The sequence below is a fragment of the Mustelus asterias genome, chromosome 11 (assembly GCF_964213995.1).
Source record: "Mustelus asterias chromosome 11, sMusAst1.hap1.1, whole genome shotgun sequence".
Lineage (NCBI taxonomy): Eukaryota > Metazoa > Chordata > Chondrichthyes > Carcharhiniformes > Triakidae > Mustelus > Mustelus asterias.
The window spans coordinates 108,810,941-108,826,566 of record NC_135811.1 but is presented as its reverse complement, the minus strand read 5'-3'; the positions used below and the strand labels follow the sequence as shown (position 1 = coordinate 108,826,566).

Below are 15,626 nucleotides of genomic sequence, written 5' to 3'. Positions count from 1 at the left end.
ATCGATAGTTTGGGGCAAAACCTTAAGTCAGTGAAAGAGCTGATAAAACAGGTACAGTTAACTCTCAGTGTAACTGTTCAGATACACACTGGCACCAACCTCAGGAGGCAACACAGAGTTACTTAATTTTTAAGAAACTAACTTCTGTGCCAACTGGTTTAGAAACAAGAAAAGCAAAGCAGAACAGAGGATTTAATAAAAATGTACAATCCACATTCTATTGATTAGCACTGAGGTAAATGCATTCTGTAGAGACTCACAATAGTAAGGAGGCCTGACGTGAGGCTGGAGATAAGGTCTTTCCCGGCTCGGGCACAGACAATGGTGTTGTGAGCTCCAGAGACAGCTGGACCGTGGTCTGCTGTTACCATCAGGCACATCTCGATAAAATGGCAGGCATGTTTTGGCAACCTTGGAGAAAGAGAAAATAACTTCACATGTGAACAAGCAAATAAGCACTTATCTAACCAACTGCAGGGTTAATCAGAATCCAGACAGCAACTCTGAACTGAGATGGGTTATTAGTTTCAGAACTTAACTCTTTCAGGGTGACAACTTGTGGATCAATACCTATAATTTTATTTTCTTTTTAAAATTCCCATTTTGTCCACTTGGTAATCTCCAGTCAGTGCCATCTTTCTTCCTAGCATGTTCTATCTGGAGACAGGTATTACAGAGTGACGCAGAAGAAACAATTTAGGATTGAAATCCAAGGGACATTCACAGTAATCGAACTGTGTCGGTTGGATCTCTAGATTACCAAAGGTTGTCGCTCGTCCCAAAATGCTCTCACTCATTTCAATTCCAGTGTCACAAAACATCTTCGCAAGGATGACGAAGGGGCGGGGGTGTGTGTGTGTGTGTGTGTGTGTGTGTGTGTGCGCGTGTGTGGAGGAGAGACAGAATCAGGCTACTGAGATGGATGATCAGCCATGATCATAATGAATGGTGGAACAGGCTAGAAGGGCTGATTGGCCTCCTCCTGCTCCTATTTTCTCTGTTTTTATATATCAGTTCAGTTTTGCCACGTGGCCACAGTATTTTCCTGTTTATACACTTTTGAGTAAAAACGAACAACCAATTAAACTAAATCAAATAAACTGAATAAAAGCAAATTACTGCGGATGCTGGAATCTGAAACCAAAAGAGAAAACGCTGGAAAATCTCAGCAGGTCTGGCAGCATCCGTAAGGAGAGAAAAGAACCGACGTTTTGAGTCCAGATGACCCTTTGTCAAAGCTCGAATTGTCAAATAAACTGAAGCAGCGCTAAGCTGCATTCAAATCATCAGCAGTGTCCTTCAGAAATTCTCTCAACACTCCATTTTTCTTGTTCTATCGAGTTTTATGGAAGATGAGCAATAAGTGCAGTCAAATAATACTGCTGTCCCCAAAAACTGAATGGATTTGAGTTGCCGGGTAGAAGAGGCGTACACCTCACCTTCTCTGGAACCAAAGCAAGCCCAGGACACCACCTAGGCCCATGTCTTCCTTGAAGATTTCAGTGATGGGCATTCCAGCATAGATGAGCTCTTGACCCCTCTCGTCACATATGCTGGTCATGAAGGAAGCTGGCTTTCGGATTAAACCCAACTCCTGCAATATGTGTACAGAAAGTTAAAACCGTCATTATCTGGTTCACTGTGCTTAAACAAAAAAAAAAAGCTCTTTCATTTGGCTACCAGAGTTCATGTTTTTATATAAACAATACTGTAACTCATTGGGCATCGAAAATTCCCTCTCCGTCAGTTTGCAATAGGCTCCTGGGAATGTTTGGATAAAGAAATGGCCACAGTTTTAAAGCTATTATTTTATATAATAATTCCTAAAGAAAACTTTTCAGCGGATCAATGTGGGGCCTAAGGGGATCAGCAAGCTCATTGGATTTCTGTCCATCTGGGATGAGATAATATCTTACCACATCTATCAGCTGCAACAGGAATGATCAAGCAGCAAATTAAGCGCAGTATTCGCACAGGGGGAACCTCCCTACACCAAAGAGGTTGAAAATCACTGGCTTAAAAGAAAAACTTCACAAGCCATTAAAATATTTTAACGTGATGAAATCGAGTTTGTTAAAATTTTAAAAGTAATCTTTCGTTTTGGAAAAATTGAGGTTTAATTGTAGAAAGTGATAACTGGAACTAAAGCAAATGGGGTCTTACTGGCTAGGCTGATTTTAAGGGGTTAACAGCTAGAAAGAAATGATCCTGAAACAGGAGGAGATGGGTTTAGTTAGCTGCTAGCAAAGGAGTGCAGTATGGAGAGTTATTTTGTTTTGGGAGTTAGAGCTGTGAGGTGAGTGGAGTTTAAGAAGGTTCTCTGGTTTCAATTTATCGGGGTAAGTTGCAGTTTATAGCTCACAGAGAAACCCCGAGAAAAGTTTGATGCAGTCAGGACTCAGGGGAAGCCCTGGAGAGCTGAGATGGTGGTGAAAGGTCGTTGATTCCATGCTGGAGATAGTATGAGCTCAGAGGGGGCCTGGGAGCCACTTATAGCTCTGAACAGCCAGGAGACTGGAGTTTCGAGAAACCTAGGGGCAATGTCTGTTTAGTGAAGCTACCAGTATGCACAAGAGCTGGAGTTGTGTTGGTAATTAGAGACGGGAGAGCAGCTTTGTGAATCCTGTGGAACAGTCTCAGGTGAAGAGACTGAACGAGAGGCGAGCAGTCGTTGAGGCAGTCCGAGTCAGAATGATTTTTGAGGGGCTTACAGGCTAGATCTTTAAAAGGCAAGGGGTGAAATCCCTTGGAGAGACAGAGTTCTGATGAGATTTTGTGACTCAGTGGTGGGTGGGTTGCTGAGAAATCAGAGGACTATGTCTACCAGTTTGCCTGTTAATTCATACTTACTTCATGTTAACGTTCAAATTTAATAAAGATTGATAATTTAGGTTGTAAAGATAATTTTGTTTAAAACCATGGAATCTTGTGGCTTTATTCTCCTAATGGATAACTGGGATTTCAAACTTATTCTAATACCGGATCGCAACAAACCTAACTATTTATAAAGTAGAGAAGCAGTGGAAAAGGTTTCCACGGAGGTTGCTGGATGTGTGGATCACTTACCCTTGCCCAGGAATAGTCCATTGGCACTGTTGGAGGAGGAACTTCTTGTGCAGGTACGATTACACCCTTAGCAACAAGGTCATCATAAACAGTCCTATCAAATTAAAAAGAATGCTCAATTGGCAATACTTCAGAACATTGTGCTAGTACTCAATAGGTTATACAGCTCAGCTCACTGGTAACCAGCTAGCTACTCCACAATTGCTAATGGTACAAGTGATTAAAAAGAGGTCTGTAGCACATTTCTTTCTTTCAGAATATCAATCCTATCCTCTCCCTATTACAGCATCAGTTGAATCTATTCTCTTGACCTCATCTTCCTTCAGCAGTAACCCATCTCCAGCTATTGGATCACCCTGAGCATAAAGAACTGAATCCAGACGTGCGCTCTAAATTTGCCCTTTGTCCAGTTGTCCCAATGTGCCTATAAATGATGTTCTTACTTGATGACCTCTCCCAGCTCATCAAAGTTCCTTGGCACAATGGCCCCAATGTCTCTCAGGGCCTGATTCTTGGCTATCGCGGTTTCAGATTTTTCATTAGCACACGCACCAGCGTGGCCAAACTGCACCTGTACAAGGGGGGAAAAAAGCAAAAGGTAAGTGTGTAAGTACCTATTACCTGAACAAGAAATGAGACACAAGCATTAGCACCATGTGCAACATTAAACCCCTTCAAATCAGATTTGTCTCTGACCACAGTAAGCATTTTATGGGCTTGTTTTGTATATTGCTGACATTTCTGCATGTTTTGAAAGCTTATTTACTCACTACGTTTGCATCTTGCTACAGGAGCCTTTTAAAATCCCCATGAACATTTTTGCTAACCAAAGTGAGGAAATGTTACTGATGAGAAATTAGGATATTTGCCCATCAGTATTAAATATTCACAGGTCAAAGCCTGAAGGAATAAAGCTTCTTCTATTACACACTGTACAAGAGTCAGACACAGCAGAAACAGGCTAAAACTCACTCTACCATGTACCAAACACTAGGGCAGCCCATAATGCATTTTTCTGTATCCATGACCTGTGATTCTCTCTTTCAACTTGGTGCAAATTTTGGGCCCTGGGTTAATATCGTGATGGATCTAGGCTGAAAATGTCACACCAAATAGGACATAAGGGAGCTTTCATCTCAAATGTCCGGGCTGGATTTGAACACAAGTCCTCAACTTTTTTTTCCAAAAAGATGCTTCACCGCAGGTTACCGAGGATGGTTAAGACACACTTACCTCAGAAGCAAACATGGTTGCACAAGTCCCAATGCACCAGATGACAACAGGCTTGGTAATTCGTCCTTCCTTAATCCCTGTGCAGATCTTGTATTCCTCAGTTCCACCAATCTACAGAGACATTTAGGTTAAATTGATTTCTTGCTTGCCTCAGTTAATCCTCCAACTGGGATGCAGCGTTAACATTATTGTATTCTGTTTCTAAAACTTCCAATCATCGGGTGTCCAACTCTCAGTTATAGTATCACCAAGCATCAGTGTGGGGGTTGGAGCTGGGTGACACAGAATATCAGTGGTAGAACTCACCAGGCTCAGACGGTCCCACTCCAGATCTTCAGTGCAGCACTGATTAGTGGTGGAGTCTGAACCATTGAATGGTTTCAAGAAGGAGATAGATATATTTCTAATAAAAAAGGGGATATGGGGAACAGGTGGGGAGGTGGATTTGAGACCAGGGAGAGATCAGCCATGATCTGACTGAAAGGCGGAGCAGGCTTGAAGGGCTGAATTTGCCGACTTCTGCTCCTAATTCCTATGTTCCCATGTCAGAAACAGGGATCTATTGGCGATGTTGAACCAAGGCCACTCTGCCTTCTCTGATCAACACAATACAGTTCATTCTGCCAACACACCAATAAATGTACGACACTTAGTGCTGTTTGTGGAATCTCGCTGCCATGTTTGCCCAAAGGTAATAGCAACTACACTTCAAAGGCAATTAATTGGCTGCGAGATTCCATGGGACATCTTGGAAGATGTGAAAAGTATTTATTCACCAAGGGAATTTCACAATAACTTCATTGCAGTGTTAATGTAAGCCTTACTTTTAACTAATAAATAAACTTTAAACTTTGTTTATTCGTCATGACAGGTTCCATCTTCCTTATGGTCCAAATCACAAGGCCATTAATTAAATAAATTATCCTTTAGTATCAAGTAATTATTTTAAAATATATTTTCATGGGATGTAGGTGTCACTGGCTAGGCCAACATCCCTAACTGTCCTTGAGAAGGTGGTGGTAAGCTGCCTTCTTGAACTGCTGCAATCCATGTGGTATAGGTACACCCACTGTGCTGTTAGGGAGGGAGTTGCAGGATTTTGACCCAGTGACAGTGAAGGAACAGAGATATATTTCCAAATCAAGGTGGTGTGTGGCTTGAAGGGAAACTTGCAGATCGTGGCGTTCCCACATCAATGCTGCCCTTGTCCTTCTTGGTGGCAGCAGTCACTGGTTTGGAAGGTGCTTTCGAAGAAGCCTTGGCGAGTTGCTCCAGTATATTTTGTAGATAGTACGCACTGCTGCACTGTGCAGTGGTGGTTGGAGGTAGTGAATGTTGAAGCTGGTGGATAGGATGCCAATGAAGTGGGCTGCTTTGCCCTGAATGATGTCAAGCATCTTGAGTGTTGCTGTAGCTGCACTCATCCAGACAAGTGGAGAGCATTCCAACACACTCCTGACTTGTGCCTTTTAGTTTTGAGGCGGCGGCTGGTGATATTTCCAAAATGCCGTGGGATATTGGTGCATTTTGTGAAAATTTTCCCACCTCCAATCTCCTCTTCCCATCACCCCCACATAAAAAAATAAGTTAAAAAAGTGAGGAAACTCAAAATATACACGAGAATCAGATTTTTAAAAGACAATTTTCCTTTGTGAGAAGTTAAAAACTGTAAAGATGTATGGCAGATAAAAATATTGCTGCATCAGAAAGCAAAATACCCTCCTAAAAAGCATCATAACCCAAACATCGCCTGTGCCACAACTGAGGTGCCTCTGCCCAATCGCAATCAGACAATAGTTCTCTTACTAGAAACAAAAGATTGGTAATAGTTTAGAATTGGAACCAGTTTGGAATTGGAACATTGCCTCAGGACTTCAACCAATGACACCTGGAGCCACTCACCTCTCCAAGGACAACAATCATTTTAACTCCTGGTGTGTCCTGATAACGTAAGACATGGTCCATGAATGTAGATCCTGGGTACCTGGTGAGGGAAGGGAAATAATACCCTTTGTCATTTTTCCAAGTTAATATTTACTCAACGTGAAAGATTCCTCCCCGCGCCCCCCCGCAATTGTTAACATTTTTGAAATGGATTTAATTATAATCAAATAAGCTTTAAAAAATGATGCAGTCCCAGGTGAGATCCAGTCCAAGGAACAGCTCCTTATACAGTGAAAGCAGTGGCACCCAGCAAACTGAATGTTGAGCTGAACATCTTTTTTAAACAGATGATATTCTAGATTCTGCAGAGAAGGGGCGACTATGTTATTAATGAGTGTACTGAGTGTCATTTGGAACCTTTTGGAATGAAATTGTCTCATTCACATTTTGCAGGGTAGATGAAGAAATTCACAAAATTAATTATGGAATGTCAGACCTGAGTCAATTTTTACTCTGCTATTGCTGGACACCCTCCAGTGGTGAAAGCCTGATATAATCCACTCATGACCTGAAGAAGGGGCTCAGAGCCTCGAAAGCTTGTGTGGCTTTTGCTACCAAATAAACCTGTTGGACTTTAACCTGGTGTTGTTAAACTTCTTACTATAATCCACTCAATTTTAGAAATTAGTTGGTTAAATGATAAACTATTTCTTTTTTAATTAATTGAAAGCTTATTCCATTGCAGCAGTATCAGTAACGGAGAGAGTATTTAATAAGCAGGCAATAAGCTGCAATTCTATTGCCACTGAAATATCAGCTGGTAAGGACCCTCAATGAGGGAAAGATCCCACAGCTTTTCAAACAGTCATCCTGCACACAATTCTTACCTATCTCCACCAATAGCGACCCCTGCATAAACACCATCGGTGGTTCTGGAGATTATGTTGTTGAGCTCATTCGACATTCCACCAGAACGAGAGACATACGCTACACTGCCCGGGCGATACAGCTTGGAGGCTAGGATGTTATCCAGCATTCCACCTGTGTTTCCAATCTTGTAGCAGCCTGGCTTAATGCCGCCCACCTGAAAAACACCATGATATAAACCATGAAACAAGTTGCAAACAAAGCAGCACTTTCTCTACTCAAATTTTATCATAGAGTCATAGAGGTTTACATCATGGAAACTGGCCCTTCGGCACAACTTTTCCATGCCACCCTTTTTTTAAACCCCTAAGCTAGTCCCAATTGCCCACATCCCTCTATCCTCATCTTACCCATGTAATTGGCTAAACGCTTTTTAAAAGACAAAATTGTACCCGCCTGCCTCTACCACCACGTCTGGCAGCTTGTTCCAGACACTCACCACCCTCTGTGTGAGAAAATTGCCCCTCTGGACCCTTTTGTATCTTCCCCCTTTCAACTTAAACCTATGCCCTCTAGTTTTAGACTCCCCTACCTTTGGGAAAAGATATTGACTATCTAGCTGATCTGTGCCCCTCATTATTTTATAGACCTCTATAAGATCGCCCCTCAGCCTCCCACGCTCCAGAGAAAAAAGTCCCAGTCTATCCAGCCTCTCCTTATAACTCAATCCATCAAGTCCCGGTAGCATCCTAGTAAATCTTTTTGCATTCTTTCTAGTTTAATAATATACTTTTTGCAATAGGGTGACCAGAACTGTACACAGTATTCCAAGTATGGCCTGACCAATGTTTTGTACAACTTCAACAAGACGTTCCAACTCATGTATTCAATATCACAAGGGGACTGATTCATGGGGTGCAGTTCCAGGGGTACTCTCCAGCACTCAACTGCGATTTCCGCATGCAGACCCAAGTAGCAAGTGTTCGCCAGCTATTTGATCTCGAGATATGTCACAATCAAGTCCTCACCTAATGGCCACTTGTACATATTTCACCAGGAGTTCCTGGACAGCGATCAGGAACAGGAAACCTGGATGATTTCCCCTCCCGAGGTCACTCTGAATGCTACCTTAGCTGAAGTCAGCTCGCTGTGCAAAAATGCAAAATACACACAGGCCACCTCGGGAGAGGATGGACTGCATCGTGGCTGTAACAAAGTCTGTTGTGGCTATAGAGGCCAAATTGCAAGTGGCCGTCACTTTTGCAGCTGGCACAGATGAATAGCACTGGCCCACGGTCAGATGTTTTATAGCCCATTTGAAATACATAAATGACTGCTCACAGTGCTTCTTCCCAAGTGAGGAGTCATCAACTTGGTGAAAACATCGAGAATATAAATTAAATTTTTTAAAAAGTATTTGAAAAGCAACTGAAGTGACTTATAATAGTGTGTGTGAAGGTGTTGAACATGTCACTTCAATGTGAATGATGCGGGACTTTAAACCAGTATGGTCATATCATCTGGATTAGAAACATCAAGTCAGTTCTCTGCAGTCCTAAAACATCATAGAAACGGAGGATAAAACACATCTGGATTACAGATGCTGAAGTTTAAAGCCGAGAAACAATTTCAACAGAATGATGCACACAGCTTTTTATGTGTCATCTTGATTCATCTCCCCATACTTGTCCCATTCCCACCCCCTTTTGCCTTTCTCTATTCATTCCACCACTGTTTGTTCTTTTCTCCCTGCCTCCGTCTCTCTTTAAAAACTATTATATCTCTAACTTCTTCCAGTTAAGGTGGAAGTTCAATTATTTGAAACGTTAGCTATCTCCACAGATATGGCCTAATCCAGTGAGTATTTCCTGCATTTTCTAGCTTTATTTCAGGTTTGAGATTTATTTATTAGTGTCACATTTAGGCTTACATTAACACTGCAATGAACTTACTGTGAAAATCCTCTAATCGGCAACACTCTGGTGCCTATTCGGGTACATTGGGGGAGAATTTAGCACGGCCAATGCACTTAGCCAGCACGTCTTTCAGACTATGGGAGGAAACCAGAGGAGCCGGAGGAAACCCATGCAGTCATGGGGAGAACGTGCAAACTCCGCACAGACAGTGACCCAAGCCGGGAATTGAACCAGGGTCCCTGGCACTGTGACACAGCAGTGCTAACCACTGTGCCACCCTCATCCGGCATCCGCAGTATTTTACTTTTAATTAATTGCCTTAGTGTTCCAAGGATGCTTGCAGCATTGACAGCCACTATCTAATCTATCTCCACATCCGGGTAACCACTCAGCTCAGTGGGGTAGTGCACACAATAACAAGAGGCTAAGCCAGAGATGAGAGAAGGCCCAAGTGTCACCCCTATTCACCAACCAGATCTTAGCATCAGCTTCTTAAGCTTGGAGAAAGTAAGGGCAAGTCAGATAGATCTTATCCAGGCCATAACCCAGCCTGAAAAGAACATGCAGGAAGAGGAGAGTGAAGGACAGTTTGCTCCACTCTGCTTGCGGCTAAAGAACCAGCTGGCACAAAGCCACACCACTAATGAACTGGACAGTATCAGTGAAGCAATTCTCATCCAGCTGTGACAGGTGACATTTTCTCGCACCTTTGGGGGTAGAAAAACAGAATGCAAATGTTTTCAAAATAAATTGGCCAGGAGGGGGTAATTAAACTTCATATGAAGTTATGTTCTCCTTTCAACACTGCCACTCCACTCGTCTCTGGCACAGCAAGTCTGTATTTTTAATGAGTCTCCAATAGACACAAAACAAGATGTCAATCCTGAATGAGCATTCCAGTGAAGGAGTGGAGCTGAGTTACTACAATTTTGATCAATAAGATATGTTTTTTAAAAAAAGTTATACACACTCCTTAGAAGCAAAAAAGACCCACACACACCCCCACACAATATTCATGAAATATCCATCAAGAAGGACATCTAACTATCCTGAGCAAGGTAACACCAGGAAACATTTTTGCAACACAAGAGAAAGTGCTCTTCTATTTTACCAAATAATGTCAAAACTCCTGAAATCCAGTACAATACAGAATAATCGCCAAAACAAGCCTCACTCACCTTCAGCCACACCAGACGTGCCATTCAAGCCCCACCATCAGCCAGAAAATTTAACTAATTTCCCCACCAAGGAATCCCCAAGAAAGAATGAATCATCAAGACATCCAGAAACGTGATATTTTGGGGAATCCTTCCCCTCCCAAGAGGGAAACCTGCAGTACTAAATACAAGTCAAACTTGCCTCAGCACCCTACTGACCCAGAAAATAAAAGGAAACCTCGCTGAGAGAGAAACACCAGGATAAGACCACATATAAAAAAGGTTTGACCGTGTACACTGTCTCGAGCAGGATTTCAGCAATAGAGCTATATAACCTCATAGAAGCTCAGAAAATGCAGAGCTCAAATATCCAGGGCTCTCACGCAGGCTCCGCATGCAAGAGGACACTTACTACCCACTGGGGAACCTGAACCTCAAGGAGTTATCCTCTGGACATCTCTGGGGAGGACAGCCTATTCCCTCATCTAGTGCCACAGGGTGCAGGAAAGGTATCAAAGTAGCTACTGCCCTAACCTTCCCAACCAAGATAAGCTTCGGACAACAACATAATTAAAAGGGTCGACAGAAATATTCACGTCATCCCTGGGCTTCAAACAAAGCTAACTTCCCCTATCTCTAGTTACACTCAGACCCACTATCAACACGATCCCAACCATTCTCTCTTCCCCCCTCCTCTCCAAATCAAGGAATCAGGCTATCTCAGGAAAGAACAAGAATCTCTTCCTCCCAACAGGATGATGTGCTTATGTCATGTGACTCCAAAAGCATTCTTAATCTCGATAATCTCCATACTCAGTTCCAAGCAGATATTCAAAGATAAAGACTCCTTTCTTACCGTAGCCGGCCCAATGATGGTGACACCTTTCTCATCTGCCATCTTGATTAATCTCCGAGTCAGTGCTTCAGGGATTCCTTCAGCAATAATGGCAATTGTCCGGATCTGCAGCAGAGAAGAACCACAGGAAGATTGAAGCACAACCATTTCATCTTGTATACCCGCAAAAGCAGGGAGGAAGAAAACATGATTAGTAAACTAGCTTCCAGAGTTAGAACCATAGAAAAGTTATGGCACAGAAAGAGGCCATTCAGTCCATCACGTTTGCACCAGCTAAACAAAACTAAGCACCCGTTCTAATCCCACCTTCTGGCATCTGGTCCGTAGCCTTGAAAGCCTTGTATAGCTCCAGGTACATTTTAACCGAGTTGACAGTTTGTCTCAACCAGTATTCCGGGCAGCAAATTCTAGTCACCCACCACCTTCAATGTTTTTACCAATATCACCTCTAATCTTTCAATCCACTCAAACCTGTGCCCCCTGGTAAGTGACCGCTCCATTAAGGGAAACAAGTTTTCCCATCTACGATATCCATGTCCTCTTCTCCCCCTCCCCCCCAACAACAATGTAAATCTTGTCTGTGCTCTCTGAGCAATTAAGTCCTTCTTGTAATGTGATAACCAGAATTGTACGCAAAAATCCAGTTGTGGCCTAATCTTTATACAAGTATCTAATATATTTTCTTCACATCTAATGCTTTATACAGTTCCAGCATTATATCCATATTTCTGTATTCCATACCTCATGCAGTAAAGGAAAACATTCCATACGCCTTCTTTACCACCTCATCAGTCCACCCTGCCACCTTCAGGGACCGGAGGATGTGCACTCTCACTTCACTTACCTCTTAATATCTTCCTGTTTATTGTGCATTCTCTTGCTTTCTTTGCTCTCCCAAAATACATTGTTTCCCACTTTTCCAGATTGAATTCTATTTGCCACTTTTCCACCCACTCAAACCATGAATGTTATTTTCCATTCACTAAAACATCACCCTTTGTTTTCTGTCACTGAGCCAATTTTGGATCCAACCCACTATGTTCCCCTGTATCCCATGGGTCTTTACCGTTCTGACCAGTCTACCATACGGGACCTTAAAAGCCACGTAAACTATATCCACTGCATTACCCTCATTAATTATTTACTTCCTCAAAAGAATTCAAGCTAGTAAGTATGGAATGATTTTCCCACTGTTTAATTTGATCATGGGTAACCGATAAAAGCTTGGCAAAAATAAAAACGGCCGGATTAAAAGTAAATCTCATTACAAAGCTTAGAGCCCATTACCACTGATTAGAATATTCACTAAATTAATAAAATTATCCTCAACGTGATCGTCTCCCCAGTACCTTATGGGCTGTATACAAATATCAACTTCATGGACTATGGAATATATTGCTTTTATTATGGAATATATAGAAGGTAGCCTTTTGAATGAGCCAGTAGGGCAAAACAGCCTTCCTTGTGCTAAAGATTTTTAAGAATTTACTGTAAAGCTCATTTACCCCTCCCATTGGGGGGACAAATGACAAAAACAGCAAGTTAAAACATCCAGAGCAGTCTTGCTGTCCAACCTGTTCAGCAAGCTCTATATTTTAGTTATGTTATTATATTTTAATGTTATTTGAAAGTGAGTGAAACAACATCAAACCTGGGAGAAGTTCATGGTATCCACAGTGCTGTCATATGCTGAGCGTAACGACGCAAAGTTAATAAGGACATCCACTTCTGGGTGTTTCTTCAGGGCATCAGCCATGTTCTTGTAGACAGGAATGAGGATTTCCTTGTGGCCCCAGTAGAACTTTTGCTTGTGGTCACCACTATGGAGACAGACAGGATTAGGAACCGTGAACACAAAAGGCAGGCAATTTCCAGCAACATCAAGCTTTAATAAATTCTAGTAAAGGATTCAATTCAAACTGGATGCAGAGAAATATCTTTTAAAATCTTATAAAAAGTATTAATGTTCTGATTTCACTGTTGACTGAGATCCTCCTGTGCGAGTGGGCAGAGTGAGCAACAAGCCCAGAGTGAGGCCCAGAGAGATTTACACATTCAAGGTGACCCCTGCCTGAAATTGGCAGAAGACATTGGGTGGCCAGTGGGCAGCCGAAGTCTGTTCATAGGATCTGCAGTGGATTGGGTGAATGGCAATAAAAATATAATGACTACATCAGAACAAAAATGAAAATTTGTGACTTCCTGAGGTATTGGTGACTTGCCCTTCCACTGGATGTCATTTACACTGTAACCTCTCTAATCCAGAATGCTTGGCCAAGGATTCCTGGATTTTAGAATAACGTTAGAACACTAACTCCTGCCACCAACAAAAACGAAATTAAAATTAGGAAGTACATGCTGCCCCCAGTGGCTGGCGTGTACACTGTTTCTCTAACCTCAGCTATTGTTTTTCCTCCATTCCTCTTGCTTCCACCCACCTAACCACCCGCACTCTTCTCGTTCACCCCACTACTCCTCACTCCCTCCACACTTCTCCTTTCCACTCCTCGACTTTTCTGGAAGTGAGCCAAGAGCAAAGTCCAAAGATGTGCGGGTTAGGTTGATTGGCCAGGTTAAAAATTGTCCCTTAGAGTCCTGAGATGGGTAGGTTAGAGGGATTAGTGGGTAAATTTGTGGGATTGTGGTCGGTGCAGACTCGATGGGCTGAATGGCCTCCTTCTGCACTGTAGGGTTTCTATGATTTCTATGACTCAGAGGGAGAAGTGAGATAATGAGCAGAGAGGAGAGAGGAGGCAGGGGTTTGCGGCATGGGGCTGTCAGTAAACCACTTTTAAAAGCTAATGAAACTCTTGACTCCAGTTATGTCAATTACTGGTTCATAAGCAGCTTTAAACTGGGATGCGCTTCCAACAGAAAACTCCCTGGGATTATCCAAGTTAACTTGGAGCTGGAGTGTTTGATGCAGCTAAGTATCTGCAAAATTGCTGTGCGTGAAGTACAGGCTCTGATACAGCATCTGCAAACATGCAGAAAGTGGTCTCCTTTGTTCTGAGCACAAATAAACATATCTTTACAGTAGTGCCTGGAACAAGTCTGGAGATTTATCACTACCAACTTTATTGCAGCGCCACAAGTGGTCAGGCCTGGAGTTGCAGATACATAATATAAATTCTGGATAGCAAGTGTTTCTAGATTTGAGAGGCTTCAGTGTCTTGCAAGATTACAAGATCGTAATGTCACATCACAATCCAACATGTCAACACCTAGCATGCACCAAACCTGGAATGTGAGAAATGCAGAGGGGATGGAGAAACATATTTACGTGAATGGGTAAACCATGGCAGCAACAGATGGTTCATCCCGGGAACAGACGTAGTCAAAGTCCAGCATTCCTTGCACAGCCCGCGTCTGCATTCCCCAAATAATGGACTTCGTGTGACGGCTGAAGAGGGTGGTGGCTTTACCTGAAAGCCAACAGCACAAGTTAAGTGACATGTCTTACTCAAGTTTCCATCATGGATCTTGGAGGGCAAAAAAATGGATACACAAAAGGCAAAACAGGAGGACTGAACAAGAAAGGGGGCTGGAGGAGATATCAAAATTCTACCTCAACAAGAAACCTGATGACTAAGCTCAAGATTACAAGATAACATGTGCAACAAATTGGCTGTCACGGGCGATGCTTCAAAACAAAACAATAGCTTCTTCAAAGCCCTGTCCTTCCCTTCCAACTTCCTTCTTAAAGTACGTCTCCTTTACCCAGCTCAATAAAATACACAAATTTTAATTACAATTTTGTCACATTTAGGATGTAATCTCTCAATTTGCATTCTTTGAAAACGGAGAGTTGAATTTTATTCCCATTTTAAACTGAACATCTGGCCACTTCCACCCACCACAGCTATACTGGGGGTAGAATCAAACAGGACTTGTGTTAAGGTATCACTTCAGTGAATAGTGAGCTTTTGATTGGTAAGATATTTGCAAAGCAAACCTGTTGTTTCTGATTAGGTAGAGTTTGCAGTTTGTTTGGAACAAGGATGAGGGGATAGGAGAGTGGAGGAAAGAGACAAGAAAGAGACAAATATTTTACAAGATACCCTTAGCATCCTGCAATCACTTAACTAGGGCTGTCCAAGCTTTTTACGTTTGTGGGTCATATGGGTTTGTACCATGGAGCCTCTGGATTATTTTATAATTTTAAATCCTTGGTCGATTAACTTACGTGCATCTCAGTTTTTTAATATTCAATCAGAAGACATGTTGTCATTAGCAAGTCTAGCATTTATTGCCTAGCCCAAGTAGATGCTAGTGTTTTGAATTAGGATTTATCCAAAGAGGCAACAGTGCTGTGAACAGCCTTTTCCAAGTCACCAGGCCCAGAAAATTCAAAACAGAACAAACCAGCAAGCAATAATTATAAACAAAAGCAGAATGTAGTTGCCTGGGTTACTGGAGCTGGTTTGCAGCAGTTCACAAGATGCTCATGACTCACAGGTTGCAGTTTGGACACCCTTGCAGGGTACATATATTGCTATGAAATACATACATACAGGCTTCCGCTATCACACACTCTCTTCCTGCCTTCAGGTCTACATGAAAAAGCTGAGTGAATGTACCACATTAACAGTCCAGAGAAAATTTACTCATTCTGGTGTCTTCAGGAGGAGCATATGAAACCCTAAA

General features: G+C 42.3%; 1 protein-coding gene across 3 annotated transcripts in view; it reads right to left on the bottom strand.

Annotated features, from left to right (window-relative positions):
* aclya (ATP citrate lyase a) overlaps positions 1-15,626 on the bottom strand; it is a 79,434-nt gene that overhangs the window by 11,220 nt on the left and 52,588 nt on the right. For all 3 annotated transcript variants that reach the window (XM_078224255.1, XM_078224258.1, XM_078224257.1), the window contains 10 exons: positions 14,263-14,404; positions 12,631-12,799; positions 10,980-11,084; positions 7,071-7,267; positions 6,202-6,283; positions 4,300-4,410; positions 3,510-3,637; positions 3,067-3,160; positions 1,440-1,594; positions 261-411 (listed from right to left, as the gene is read on the bottom strand). In XM_078224255.1, the coding sequence (XP_078080381.1) occupies positions 261-411; positions 1,440-1,594; positions 3,067-3,160; positions 3,510-3,637; positions 4,300-4,410; positions 6,202-6,283; positions 7,071-7,267; positions 10,980-11,084; positions 12,631-12,799; positions 14,263-14,404 (1,334 nt within the window). The remainder of the gene's footprint in view (positions 1-260; positions 412-1,439; positions 1,595-3,066; positions 3,161-3,509; positions 3,638-4,299; positions 4,411-6,201; positions 6,284-7,070; positions 7,268-10,979; positions 11,085-12,630; positions 12,800-14,262; positions 14,405-15,626) is intronic.